Below are 14,521 nucleotides of genomic sequence, written 5' to 3' on the forward strand. Positions count from 1 at the left end.
CTGCTGTCAGAAATCCCCCACCCACCCAGCGAAGAGGCCGAGGACTGGGCTTCCCACACCCGCATTTCACAGGACGCAGCGGGAGGGGCAGCCCTGGAGGGCTGGCTGAGAGCATGAGGTCATCCCTCGGTGGTGCGTGGGGCATCTCCTGCTCTCCCTATCACAGTCCATTCAGCTGTTGGACCAATGAGCAAATATTAAGCTGTGGGTTTTGCAACAATGTCCATTAAAGGCCTAAAACATGTGCAGGACTCAATTTGAAGGGCTATGAATGCAGTTCATGAAGCTGAATGGTTCTTATGATATGGTAAGGACAAGAGGTACTGTGTTCTGCTCACAGCAGAGCCTAACACTTCAGGCCTCAGCTACAGGGCTGGTTAGTTATGAGCATCACTGCACTGACCCGGGCCTTTCTGGAAATCACTGACATCGTGTATACAAATGGAGGTGTCGAACAGGACTTAATAGGACAGATGTAGCCACAACAACAAACAAGGGAAACGAATGGCCATAATTCAGCTGGGTGCAGGTGCATGCCTATAACCCCAGCACTATGGGAGGCTGAGACAGGAGACTGCATTTGAGCCCAGCTGGGGCAACTTAGCAAGACCCTGTCTCAAAATAAAAACAGAAAAATGGCCAGGGATGTAGCTCAGTGCAAAGATCCCTAGAATTACAAAAACAAAACAGAGCAAGACAGAAAACACATAATTCTCTTTATCATCATGGTCTCCATCGTTACACCCCGAAGGGCACAGTCTGCCACGTGAGGGTGCTTGTAACTGTTGGGTTTTCTGCTGCTGGTGATACCTGTCATAAACCATCTTACATACCATGCACATATTCTTCCCGTACTTTGGAACACGACCTCACGCATGGGACTTGGCCATGGGAGCTGGTAGAGGGAGAGTGTGTGCTGCCTATTCAAGGATGTGTACCCAGACACCGGCAGATGCTGGTGACGGCTCAGTGTCACCCAGTCCTTCACAGCCATATCCTCGAAGAGAGACAGGGCTTGAGACCCAGTAGGGGCCAGGCAAATCAGGACAAGTAAGTTGGCTGCACCAGTATAGGGCGGTTAGGAGAGGAACTTTTACAGGGAAACTGAAATAATACCGATTCCATTTGGGGAAAGGACTGCGATGGTTATAAAGCTGACTTTGGATGTTCAGAAAATGAGTTGGAAATTCCTTAGCGAGACAAGAGCAGTATTCAAATTAAAGGCAAAGTCTGCCTTCATGGATCATGTGAGGTGTCCTGAGAAATACAGCAGTAGACTTTTTCCCCCCTAAATATGACCTCCTTGAAGAGCAGTCAATTACATGTTGGGAAGAGGTTGTAATGAATCTAGCACAGCAAACATCAGGGATACAAGAGTCCTCCCTTGAAAATGGCAATTCCCTCTGAGGGAGGGAGGGAGAGAGAGAGAGAGAGAGAGAGAGAGAACAGAATGGGGCACTGGGTCCCCTTACCGTCAGCGACAAGGCCATGCACACGAACGTGAACCTCTTGATGTGAGCCGATGTGACTGTGTTGCTTGTGTTCGCCAGTTTGTTGCTGGGGTTGTTCTGGGGAAAGAGAACGGCAGGGGTGAGGGGCTTGGCTTATCCTCCGCTGACTCCCGGGATCTCAGCAAGCATCTTGTTCTATGTGATGCGCCTGGAGTGTGGATTCAAGGCACAGCCCGGAAGGCCATCTCTGGACAGCTATCAATTCTCGCACACGCAAAAGCACCACACTGCCTCTGCGCTGAGTCAGGCCTCCCCGGGCACCGGGCTGCCCGCCTCGCCCCGCCCAGGACCTCGGCCCTGCAGCCTGCAGTTGCTGTGCCCAGTCATCAGGGTCGTCTTGCTTTGTGCCAAGCCCTGCTCGGTGGCCTCTGCTGCTCTCTTCCCTACCAAACGGACTTAAATTGCCCTGGGCACCAGGCCTTGCTTGGAAGGTCCCAGACCCTTTCCCTTTGTCATTTCTCCACTTGTCTCCCAAACAGGACTCCCTGCTTTCCCCAACACACGGGTGCTTTTGTTCCTCCTGCTGCTGTTGGTCTCTTGATTCCTAACAGCAGTCTCTTCAGGGCCCATGCCCTTTGCAGCCTACCTGTGACCCCTGGCTTCTAGCTCTCTCTGGGCCTCTCTTCCTGATGATCCTTGGGGTCGTGTCTGACACTCCCCATCCCCTGGGGGGCTGTGCACTGCTGAGATCAAGCACTGTGCCCACTGCCTCCCGGGCTCCGAAGCGCTTGGTGCCACAATCTTTCTCGAGCAGAGGCTCCCGGAGAGCATCTGTTATAACGGCTGTAAGTGAATTCGTCCAACGGCCCGGATGTCCTCTGGTAGGTCACCAATCTGAGGCTCTCTGGGTCTCACTGCCACACAACCTTGCTCCATCCCATGTTCTGGCCCCAGGGCCAGGAAAATCAGCAGGGAAGAGAACCCCTGCCTTATTATCGAGCCAATGAGCCCAGAGCCGACAGACAGAAACAACCTCGACACTGGGCTCCGCACCCAGGCTAAGGCAACGAACAACGACACAGCTGCTCGGGACCCTGCTGGGAAGGGCGAGATTTCCCTCAGTGTGGAGGCTGGGGCTACAGAATCTGTCCTCCCTTCCCCTCGAGGACACCGCAGCACAAAGCTCTACACGACTTTCTTAAGTGCCCTCTCTGAAGCACAGCTGCCTTTCTGACTAACGGGCTGCTGCCAGAGAAGGGCACACGTCCAGCGTGCTGGGGCTCTCTGTCTCCACCCATCTGGGGTGCCCTGCTGCTGTGAGACAGGGCACTCTGAGAGTCAGGCAACCCGGCCACATGCACAGTGTACCTGCACCCATGTGCTGGAGCCCCGGCGGGGACACGTGTTGGAAACAAATGCCGGCATCACTAGATTAGCAGGGATGCTTCATTTGGCTTGGCCGATATGCTCAGAAACACACTGTTCACAGATGAGAACTGCACCGGTGGAAAGCTCTCAGTTCATACTTAGCTAAAATCACCACATGCAAGTGAGAGATTTTGAATCGCTTATCCTGGAACCCATGGAGAGGATGAGGACTTCCACAGCCAAGGCAGCACATTCAGGGAGTCTTCATAGAGAGCCTGAGATGTCAGGGACTGCACGGGATTCCCCTAAGTGGCTTGGTGCTGCTCACTGGCATGCATGGATACAAAGGGCGAGGTTTTAAAAGGATTCTGAGTAACCCAGTTTCTGGCCAGAGGTACGCTCGTTAAAGGAATTTTTCATAGCTTCTCACCTTTGTGGTTAGAAATAAAACAGTATTGTTCTGGGAGGCTCCTACTGAAGCCATATAGTATGGTATTGCTAAGCTTTATTATTCCAGGCGGCCTGAACCAGCTTCAGCTGGGGTTTTTCCAGCCAGGAGGCGCTGCCACTTCAGCAAATGCTCTTGTCAGCAAGCTGCATTACACAATCTTATTCTCTAGAGCTCGAACCGAAATTTGGCAAGACTTCCATCCATTTTGGTTTTCTAGAATTTAACTCCCTATAGTATGTTCCTTGAAAGGAAAACAGTGATTTCTGCGTGGAGACTGCATTAAACCCACTGCACACAGAATGCCTGCTCTCTTGTCGGTGACTCTGGGCCCCTGGGGCGCAGTCAGAAGCATTTCTTGGGAGAAGCTCTGCACCCAGGTATCCCATGTGTCTGCAGCAGGTGTCAGGTGCTAACGGACAGACAGCTGAGGAGGTCCACTCCCACTCCCCGAGAGGCTGGGGGGGCGCCCTTGGTCCAGCGTGCAAGGTGGGGTACAGGGGTGTACTTCCCAAAGCTCATACCCAGTTTAAAGGGGGCATGTCAGAAGCAGGCAGCTGCAGGAAGGAAAGGGGGCGAAGGCAGCCTGTGGCCTGCCCTTGCCTGAGTGGCTTCTGAGGGCTCTGTGCCCAGGCAAGCTGAGGACAGGACAGGGGAGGTGCAGGTTCCAAGCCAAGGCTGCCTGCTCTGCCAGAGCTGACTTGCTGGGGACCTCTGACCTGCTGAAGGCTTTTCCTCTCCTCCCTGCATGGGGCTCTTTGTGGGATAAGAGAAAACAGTATCAGGAAGGGCCCTGAGCCCACACTATGGAAATTCAAGGCAAAACAACATGTATTAATGGTGCAAGCGGCAGGCTATTTTCTTCTTTTCCATTTAAAACACCGTGTGCAACCACTGTGGAAATCAGTATGGAGATGCCTCAAAGAACTAGGACTGGAAGTCCCATTTGACCCAGCTATTCCCCTGCTGGGGATCTTCCCCAAAGAATTTAAAGAATCATACCACAGGGATATATGTGCACCCATGTTTATAGTGGCACAGTTTGTAATAGCTAAAGCTTGGAAGCAGCCCAATTGCCCATCAACTGGAGACTGGATAAAGAAAATGTGGTTTTTTTAATAAAATGGAGTACTACTCAGCCATAAAGAATGAGTAACTAGAGTCATTTATAGCTAAATGGATGCATATCGAGGCGATACTTTTAAGTGAAATAAATAGGACACACATGTGTAAATACCGAATACTTTCTCTAGTGTGAGAAACTGATAGTATAAATGGTCCAAAGATGAAGGAGTGAAGGGAGGGGAAGGGGAAAGGAAAAGAGGGAAAGGAAAAACTATGAGAAAAGAAAAAAAAATGGAAATGAAATCTATGTAAATAGAGAAGGGTGGAGGGGGTGAAAGGCACACAGGTAATGGGGAAAAAATAAGAACTAAGATACGTCATGTACAGGTACAAGCACCCAATGATAAATGTAAATGAATTGTATACCTAAAATGTACCAGTAAAAGAACTAAAAAAGCCCAAACAAACAAACACCATGTGCTACTTTTTGGTAGGTTGTGTTACTATTTGTTTGAAGGTAAAAGCCTACAGGTTCCAATAAAGGAGTTGTAATGAAACAGACATTTACTGAATGAAACCCAGGATGTCCCCACCGAGATCATAATAGTTATGTGCCTCTCTCCCTTTCTGGGGCCAGCAGCTGGGGGAGGACACAGCTGCTGTCCACAGGTTTTCAGCCGGAATAAGTCTGCCCCACCAGAACCAAGCTGACAAAGTCTTGCTGCACAGACCATGTGTGCAAGCAGGAAGGCATAGAAAGACAGCCGTGTGCCTGCGAGCTCCGGCCCCAGCTTTGTGTCTGCACCTCTGCCACCTGCTATGAGATAGTAAGGTGCTAGGTGAATAAAGAAATAAGCTACAGAAACACAATCTAACATATTTAATATTTTTAAGAGTTTATCTTCCCTTTTGCAAGCAAGTAATTTTTCAAAATAGGAACAACCTAAAAAATGGCCAGAGGAATATTCAGTTTGGAAAAGCATGACAGGCTCGGCATGGAGGTAAACTTCACCTCAACCTGTTGTTTTCACAGGGACAGTTTCCACAGCTACCTTCAACAGCCCTGACCTCTGTTAACCTTACAAAAGGAGCTGGGCTCAAGGAACGGCGAGTGCCTCTTCGGAGGCCTCCGTCTACCAAACGGTAACTTCAAAAAGCATGTTTCTGACACTACTCCGCACAGGCCTCACCTTGTCAAAAGCAGGATAGACAGCGCGGATTTCCGTCAGCCAGCCGTACGGCATGTGGCCCACAGGGTACGTAGCTGTCAAAATTGCCACAGCCTGCAAGAGAAGAGAGGGCAGCGTTAGTGTGGACACTGGGAGAAGGTCCTCCAGCAGCTGCCACGCCGGTAACAGGGCCAGCGGCAGACCCCCTACACTGGGTGACCAGCATCAGCTGGCACAGGATTGGCCGGAGCGCAGACGACACGGGAGAACCCAGTGAGAAGCAGGTCCAGAGCCCTGGCTGGAGAAGCCAAGGTTTCAACCCCGGTTCCTTGGAGTCTTTGCTCTTTCCACTGTGCCACTGAGGGCCCTCCAGTCCAGCCCAGTTCTCCATCTCAGAATGAAACTGGGAGTCCTCACTGCTCTCCAGAGTCTCCGCCCGGGGCACACCTCTTCATCTTCATCTTCTGAGGTGGCTGACATTATACATCTGTTGATGGCTTTCTGCCACTCTTGCTTTCCAACTCAACTCCTTCCAGGCTGCTCACTTGGTACGGCCTGAGTTAAGGTTTAATTTAATAAAGCTCATAAATGTTTCATACAGCTGTTGATGTGTTTCCATGAAAATGAGTTTCTTCTCTTATATGCATGAAAAGGAAGAAAAATGAAAATAGCATCTCGTGCTCAGCGTGGCAAAGTTCAACTCTTTAACTCATCAGTCAAGGAGGAAGCCAGGCTTCATCTCCTTTAAAGAATAGAGGAGCAGTGGCCAGCATGTGAAGAACACAGGCAAGCCCCCCACGTGACGGGGGTGACGGGAGCCCAGGCAATGCACACAATGCCTGATGCATAAGCAGATGGTCCCCAAAGTTCAGCCCTGCACCCACATGCTGCGCTTCTACGCCACTGCTGGCAGCTTTCAAATGGTGCTAGTACAGAGACATCCCTTTTTGTCTGTTTGAAAGCAAAGATGGGATTCTAGCACACAGGTCATGGGTGTCCCATGCTTTTTACTGGGAAATTTTACATCCTCAACCTAAGAAGCTGCTGTGTTACAGAAGCCACCCAAGATGATATCCATGATTCTAAAAACAAACTCCGGGAACAAACTGAGGCAAGAGAAAGCATTCTGTTTTTGATTTATGGGCTGCTGCTTCCCTGCCAACATTAGCTGCTTCCCAGGACATGGAAACTGGCACAATGCCCCCGGCCGGGGACCTGCTGACAGCGCAGTCCAGGGCTCAGCCACTCCTTCGCACAGCCACGTGTACACAGGAGGCCCTAATGAGCAGCCACCAGCCTCCTGCAGGACCGGCGGGTGGGGCCAGAGCCTGAGTTAATTCTCCAGGAGGCAGAGGAGGGGGAACAAGTGAAGTCACTCTGTTTGTTCATACCCAACTTGAAAGGGGGAAAAAGTGAGTCAACTCGTTCTTTGGAGTCGCTGCCAGTTTCCAGATACACTGCTTGGGTTCCGAGCGCGTGGATACAGGGATCGTCTTTGGGAGAGAGGCAGACTGCCAAACACCACATGGAGTCCTGCTGGGTTGGGTGGCACAGGAGTGGGTGGCCACAAGCAGGTGACAGTGGGTTGGGTCCAAACAGAGGCCCTGCTCCCTCGAGGCACTGTCACTGCTGGCCCCACACGGCATGTTCCACTGTCCTGTGCAGCTCCAGCAGAGGCCCCACGTGGACGCCATGGAGACATGGAAAAGCCCCGGGGTGGGAGTTAAAGCCTGCATTGGTACTAGCTCAGCTCCTGGGTGGCTCCGCCCCTTCAATATCTCCTTTCTGTGCCTCTGTGAGAGGGTGCAGTGGATGTCTCCCCCCACGGCCACGAGAACACAGAATCGAAGGGCTCTCGGTGAGTGCCTCCAGCTTGCCAGGGAGACTGCGTCACACAGTCTAGAGCTGCAGTTACCGGAGCTCTTGGAATGAGCCACAAACAAGTCTTAGCCGCCCCCACCCCCAGGCTATGACAAGTGCCCACACCCCCCAAATCACCTACCTCCGTAGCTGCAGAACTGCCACCAAGGTCCCGGGAAACAAAGAGGTTGACAATGGGCCTACTGATCCTCTGCGTGGCCAAAATCAGAGCCAAAGGCCACCAGAAGCTCAGCATCTTTCTGATTGTTGCATCTCCCTGCATTAAGAAACGGAGACAGAGGGCCAGGGATTTAGCTCAGTGGTTTCACTGCCTGCTGCGCAAGCGCAAGGACCGGAGTTCGATCCCCGGTAACAAAAAAAAAAAAAAAAAGAAGCGGAGGCAGAAAGTTCACTAAGCTCTAGAAGTAGAACAGAAAAACACCCCTCAGAACAAAAGCTTTTGCTTTGTATGCCAACCATGAGTCGATTCACTGCACTTAACAGTAATACAAGGAAAAGCCTCCCTGAAAAGCCATGTTGAATTAAAATAAAATGGACAGTCTCATTAGGAATCAGTTCAGACAATCGCCAAGTAGTGTGAAATCAAAGCACACTGAACGCTGATGGATCCCAACCACTGCTTTCTACACAGGGAATGTCTAGTCAAGGCAGAACCCAGCTTCATGGCCTGAGAAACAGCCCTTGTTTATGTCACCACAGTGACTGGCTAGAAGCCATGTCAGTGGGAGGTAAGTCTTACAAATAAAAAGTATTATCATCTATTCTGAATCAGTCAGCATATAGAAATGTGCCTAATTATTTCAGCACTGTGTAAATTGGCTCCAGAGGTTCTGATTCTCAGAGTTTTCACAGTAAGTCACACGATCTGTTTAGAAGCATAAACAAAATAAAAGCATGGTAAAGCACCAGGCATTTCTTAGAGCCTCTGCAGCCACAGCAGATGCCACCTCCAAGGCCAGGCTTTCACCACACAATCTGGGTTTTGATTATTCAAGAGGGTCAGAGGTGCATCACGGAGCCATCTCAGCCACTTTATCTCCCTTTGCTTGTGGCTCAATGTTGAGAGATGGATTGCTACTGTCAAGGCCAATTTGATGTGGTTCATTTCATGGTGGAAATAACTAGGTAGGAGTCCACTGAAGGCTTTGCCTTGGATGGAGGAGAGTGGTCAACACGATTACTGCTTTGGCAGGATGGAAGCACTGTGTGGTCAGAGGGGGCCAGGCGCAGTGGCCTACAGTGCAGTGGTTACTCGGGGTTCTGTATGATCATTCACACCGGCCTACAGCTAGACCGAAAACCCGCAATGAGGTCCACTACCTATGTGCAGGAAAAGATGCACAGCAATCGGATACTGTTTATATTCATGATGGACAGAATATCTGGCCACCTGTAAAAGGTTATGTGTCTGACTTGCTTCTTACTCAATTTTGAAGGCACAGGCCAAACCTGACCTCTGAAGAGGCTTCCCAGACCACCTTCCTACGCTCCTTCCATCAGTGTTGGAGGCTCTCACGCTCTCCTTGCAGTTATGTGCCGTCTCGGATTCAGGTCTAATTGTTGCTTCCATGTTGGTCCTTCCTGCCACGCGGGCTATAAAACCACTTAAAGATAGAAACTGTATCTTAACATTTTCTGTTGCCCTATGGTCCCTAATGACAGATCTGATTGGTCCCTAGGAGGTAGGACCTGAATAAAAGGTAGGAGGCACCTGAATAAAAGACTGGGATTGGCCAGTGCAAAAAGAAGAAAAAAAATTGGATCCCTGCTACGAGATTAAAGATCAAAAATGTGCACTATAGGTTCTATGGGTCCTAAAACTTTCTTGACTATAGATTAATTTATGAGAGTGAGAGAGAGAGAGAGAGAGAGAGAGAGAGAGAGAGGGAGAGGGAGGGAGAGGGAGGGAGAGGGAGGGAGAGGGAGAGAGAGGGGGAGAGAGAGAGGAGAGAGAGAGGAGAGAGAGGGGGAGAGAGACGGAGAGAGAGAGAGGGAGAGAGAGAGGGAGGGAGGAGAGAGAGAGAGGAGAGAGAGGGGGAGAGAGAGAGAAAGAGAGGCATAAATGTTGTATCCATCCCTGGCTTGCAGGGATGCGCTGTGCCTCAGTCTCCTCGAACGGTGATGAGGAGGCTGGACAGTGACCTCTAAGACCACGTCCACCTCTGTGGCTCACTCGCCCTCCCACTTCCTTTCCCTGCAGGCACCAGCCAGCCCCTGGGTCTGGGTACCGCACTGCAGAGCACAAGCGTAGGGTCCTGAGCTCCCCTTCCTACGGGTGGAAGAGTATCTCGTTCTCCTCAGCTCTGTGCGGGGGCGACGTACCCCCAGCTCGGGCCCGCTCCTGTCGGGGATGATGTCGTGGATGTTCCGGTAGTAGCCCAGGCACAGGGTGGTGCAGCGCACGAGCGCACCCATGTACAGGGAGAGGATGGGGATGAGCAGCGGCTCTCGGCATTCCAGGTGGCTGTGGAGCAGAATGGCGACGAAAACAACCTGCCAGAGAGTTCAGGGACGGGTCAGCGGAAGGAGGGGACTGGCTGAGCAGCAGAAGCCCGCCCTCCTGACCGGGGGACCCGACATGGGCTGGGATTTGATGCGGCTCTCAGACTGCTCAGGTTCCCTGGAGAGACATACCCACCATTTTGTTAGCTTCGCCATTTAGATTCCTTTAAGGCAAACTCACAGCTGGTTAAGGCTTTTGCCTAAGAAATATCTAGAAGCTTTGACCCCCCCCCCCGCCTCTTCCCCAGTGGCAGGAGAGCTCCCGCCTCGGAGGGTGGATGCCAGGCTGCCCACAGTGGTGGTCCACGACAGTCCAAGGGCAAGCGCACGTGAACGTTTCCAGGACGGAAGTCATCAAAAGCGCCGTCCAAAGTGCCACCAGTAATTATTCTGAGGCAACCAAAGTTGAAACCTAAAATATTAACTTACAAAAGTGGAACAGGCTGCAATGAGCAGAATCAGGAGAGACTGAAATCCTAATAAGATGCCAGTCTCCATTCAAGAGTTCAGTTGCCAAAGTGAGTTTCACCCTGTGTGAACCTCCCGGTGCCGCAGAGGCCAGCGGAGTCCAGGCTCCGACCAGAGCCTTCCGGGAGCCTTTATGCACAAGGTTCTGGAAGTACACTGAGTGCAAAGGGGTCAGCGGGCAGGGGGATCCTCCTGGGCACAACCTTACTGCCCAGATGCCCACAGGAAAACAGGCATTTTAAGCACAACACCACTGCACAACCTGGATCCAAGGGTTACCCTGATGGTCCGTTATCAAGACAGAGAGAGGGTCTTAGGAACCAGGCAGGACAGGGACAACGTGGGGCAGTGCTCACACTCAGGCAGTCACACACACTCGCGGAGCGCACCCTGGAGCTCGGTGATGGTAACAAGGGTGCCCACGGCTGACTCCACTGCTGCTGCTTCCGAGTGCACCAGCTGGAAGAGGCCTCGCTGGGACACACTGTGGAGCAGGAGACTGAGAGTTCGGTGCTGTGGCCTGATGCCCATTTATGTATCTAATTAAAGACCTCCAGGGTGCCCTTGTGTGCATACTCGGAGTGTGTCCTCAGCAAGCTGCAATTTCACAAGTCCCAAACCTACACTTCGACCCATGACGGTGACATTTAAAGGCTGAAAACTGGCTGTGTGCAGAGAAGATATGAAGATTGACAAGGCCTCTGCCAAGCCCTCGGAAGGCACCTGGAGCTGACAGGAGGGCTCTGTGAGACACTAGCCGGACAGGCAGGATGGAGGAGGAGGATCCGGATGAGAAGGAGAAGGAAGACACAGACCACAGGGAGTCCGTGTGGAGGTGGCAAGACACTGGCCTGAAGCAGGGTGAGTGGGACCGAGGAGAGGGAGGAGGGCAGACGGCTGGGCCAGTGGGGCGCTCAGGGCCAAAGCCGAAAGCTGATGGCCTCCCCTGAATTTCTACTAGACCGATGCCACGTGCCCACTTGGCTCACGTCTGACATCTTCACGGCAGACTGTATCATTGACCAACTCAAAATAACACATGGGTCCTTTGCATTTGAATGCAGAATTACAGTTGTGAATCGGACACAGCCGTCGACGTCAGGTTCTTTTCTGAGGAGTGAGGGTCTTCCCAGGGAGACCCAGCCCATGGCAGCCCTGTGACAGGTGCTGGGATTCACTGATACAGAGGGAGTCCCAGACTCTGTCCTTCTGGGGCTGACACTCTGTGGAGGAGGCAGAGGCACTCTTCAAACGTGATGCAGCAAGCGCCCGCTGCTGGGGGCCGAGCGGAGCCCTTCAGCCCGAGCAGGAGTTTGAGGCACAGGCAGGAGCAGGGGGAAACCGAGGCAGAGGGAGCAGCCCTGCAGAGAGACTGGGAGGACCGTCTCATGGAGGTCGAGACAGTGCTGGGGCTGCAGGTCCGTGGGTCTTCAGCACCTGTGCTGTGATCCGGATTTAGGGTTTCATCCAGTGGGTTGTATGCAGGGGCACAGTGGTCAGAATTTCCCTGGGAAAAGATCCCGGTGGCTGAAGTGGGGAAGAGCAGAGGGGACACAGGGCAGTTCAGGTGGGAGGGGGACCCCTCAGACCAGGGTGGGTGCAGCAGACATGGGCAGATTAAAGAAAGGCCTGGCATCATGATCTCTGAGACTTGCTGACAAAGGAAGACCCTTCTAGGGTGGGTTCTAGGATATGGCTGGATGGCTGTGCCCTCAATTCACTTAACAAAACGCTTGGTTCAGAAGATGCTTAATCCAGGCTTATTATGCCTTTGAAAGACCTGAGTGGAAATGTCACAAGGCATCTGGACTCTGTCTTAGTCACTTTTCTCGTCACTGGGACAAAACTGGACACCAGCAACTTAAAGGAGAGAGGTTTATTCTGGCCCACAGAGCTTCAGGTTATGTTCTCTGCAGGTTTAAACACAGAAACGGCCTGGCAGAAGGACCTGGGAGGGAGGAAAGAAACTCCGCCAGGAAGCAAGTCACACCCTACCAGGTCAGGGCCAGTGAGCCGCCTCTCTGAGCAGGCCCCACCTCCTAACAGCACACTTGGCTATAACACCCACCACAGTGCAGACAGCCTTGTCTGGAGCTCCATGGAAAGGGTGAGGGGACAGATATTTAAAAGGGATCATAACCGAGTTACAGGTGTAGAAACCTAGGGTGTTGTATTAGTCTATTTTTCATTGCTATAATGAAATACTTTGGGCAGGTTAGATTCTTCACAAACAGAGGACAGTGAAGCCACTGGGAGGAATGTTTCACAGAGAAGGGAGCAGCTCACAGCGCCAGGAGCTGAGACATCTGCTGAGATGAGGGAAGCTGCCTGTGGCCTGATGGCACAGGGTCATGAGTAAGAATGACCTGGCAGGACCGGCCGAGGTGGAGCCAGCCTTGGAAAGGGGACAGAGGAAACGGAAGTAAGAAAATGGAGCCCATGCTCAGAAACTGCTTTCCCAAGAACTGTGACCATGTAGCAAGACACAGAGAGAGAGCGAACTACGGCTGCAGGGCTACGCGGGGACCCAGAGGGAGTGCCTCGCTGTTGCCTGCACACATTCGAGTGTGTTTCCATGCCAAGAGAAGCGATGTGCGGAGGAGGAAGGGGTCACTGATGCTGGTCAGGAAAGCCTGGCCAGGCCCTGGTGCAGGTGGAGGGTGAACTCCTGTCCTGTGACGAGGAGGAGAAGGAGATGATGTAGCCAGGATTTAGAGGCTGAGCCTGGAGCAGTGCATGGGTGACAGAAAGCAGGCTGGAGCTCGGTGCCTCTGCCCTCATTTTTAGATTCATCTCCGTTAAAACTCTGGGTTAGGTTCCGCTCAGCGCTGCACATAGGCGTGCTAGGGAGCACTTAGGGAGCGTCTGTCGAAAAACTAATAATACGAGGTGTGTTCGCTTTAAATGTACCTAGTCTAGCTCATCTTCCTCAACTGATTTTCAGGATTTTCAGGGACATCCAATTGAGAGCTTTTACAGGAGCAAACGAACGCCTAGAAGTCTCCAGTCATTGTCCTAAACCTGCAGCTGGATTCCAGGGGAAGCAGAGCCTCATACACACCCCATAGTGAGGGTACCCAGCCCCAAGTGGAAACAATGACCCCACGACAGGACTGGAGGCTGCCCCCCAGGGCGGGAGCCAGCATCTCACTATGGGAACCAGAGTTCCCCCTCCAGCTATCACGGGTGTTCCAGGACCTCAAAGAACCAGTCCCGAGATACCGATCAACTAGGCCAGGACTTGAGCAGTGCTACCTATGCTGCAGCCAGCCACAGAACCTCTAACCCTGGCCTCTGCTCTCCTTTTCTACTAAATCCCGAATCCCCGCCAGCCCTCGAAGACAGATTGAGCCTGTTTACCTCCCAGCACGGCAGTGCGGATTAAACGCCTTTCCCGCCCTTCCCCACTGTCTGCCCCATGACTGGTATTACAGGGCCGGCAGCCAAGCCTGGTCTGTTGGGATCTCTGGGGCCAAGGTGTCTGCCCAGCAATTACTAGCACTGACCCCAATCTGAAGGTGAGCATGCAGGTTCAGTGGCTGGAAGTTGAAGAATTTGGTTGCTTCAGTTTTCTTCATGAAGTGGAAATGAAGTCATCTGCTGGGAAGTGGTGTGCGTGTGTGTGTGTGTGTGTGTGTGTGTGTGTGTGTGTGTGTGTGTGTAAAACAGTTTCTAAGGGGCAGCTGAGGTGAGGGAGGTCCGGCATTTATGTCTTGGTCCCTCATCCTGCCGTGTGTTTCTGCAGAAGCACTGGGTGGTGGGGCGGTGGAGGAAGGGGAAGACTTGAGACTCGGTCAGGTGGAGGCTGGGACTTGGGGAAGGCTGAGGTCAGAAGGCCGAAGAGCTCCGGAGTTTATACAACCAAGGGAGACGCAGATCTGATCATCCTGGGGCTCCGCGGAGCCCAAAGGTGAGGGCAGATGACAGAAGGCTCCAGGAAGGGAAAACAACCTCAAGAGAATTTTCCCTTGGATACCAAGAAAGATAAGAAAGCCCAGATGACCATGGCATACAGCCAACACTGTCATATTTCTCACAAATCCATTGCCAATGTCACGGATTAGAACAACTGTAATTGTATTAAAATACTAGTGGCACAGAAAAGCACTGCTTCCTTGAACCAAACCCAGAGTTTTTTGTTCTGTTGCATGGAATCCACCAGCTTAGGA

The 14,521-nt window shown here is 52.1% G+C and overlaps 1 protein-coding gene across 2 annotated transcripts in view; it reads right to left on the reverse strand.

Annotated features, from left to right (window-relative positions):
- Ankh (ANKH inorganic pyrophosphate transport regulator) overlaps positions 1 to 14,521 on the reverse strand; it is a 131,553-nt gene that overhangs the window by 23,279 nt on the left and 93,753 nt on the right. For both annotated transcript variants that reach the window (XM_004845197.3, XM_021258627.2), the window contains exons 5-8: positions 9,705 to 9,875; positions 7,504 to 7,638; positions 5,523 to 5,615; positions 1,473 to 1,568 (exon numbers count right to left, since the gene is read on the reverse strand). In XM_004845197.3, the coding sequence (XP_004845254.1) occupies positions 1,473 to 1,568; positions 5,523 to 5,615; positions 7,504 to 7,638; positions 9,705 to 9,875 (495 nt within the window). The remainder of the gene's footprint in view (positions 1 to 1,472; positions 1,569 to 5,522; positions 5,616 to 7,503; positions 7,639 to 9,704; positions 9,876 to 14,521) is intronic.

This window comes from Heterocephalus glaber, unplaced genomic scaffold (genome assembly GCF_053883595.1).
Source record: "Heterocephalus glaber isolate CG9 unplaced genomic scaffold, H.glaber_assembly_v1.0 deba00001538, whole genome shotgun sequence".
Taxonomy (NCBI): Eukaryota; Metazoa; Chordata; class Mammalia; order Rodentia; family Bathyergidae; genus Heterocephalus; species Heterocephalus glaber.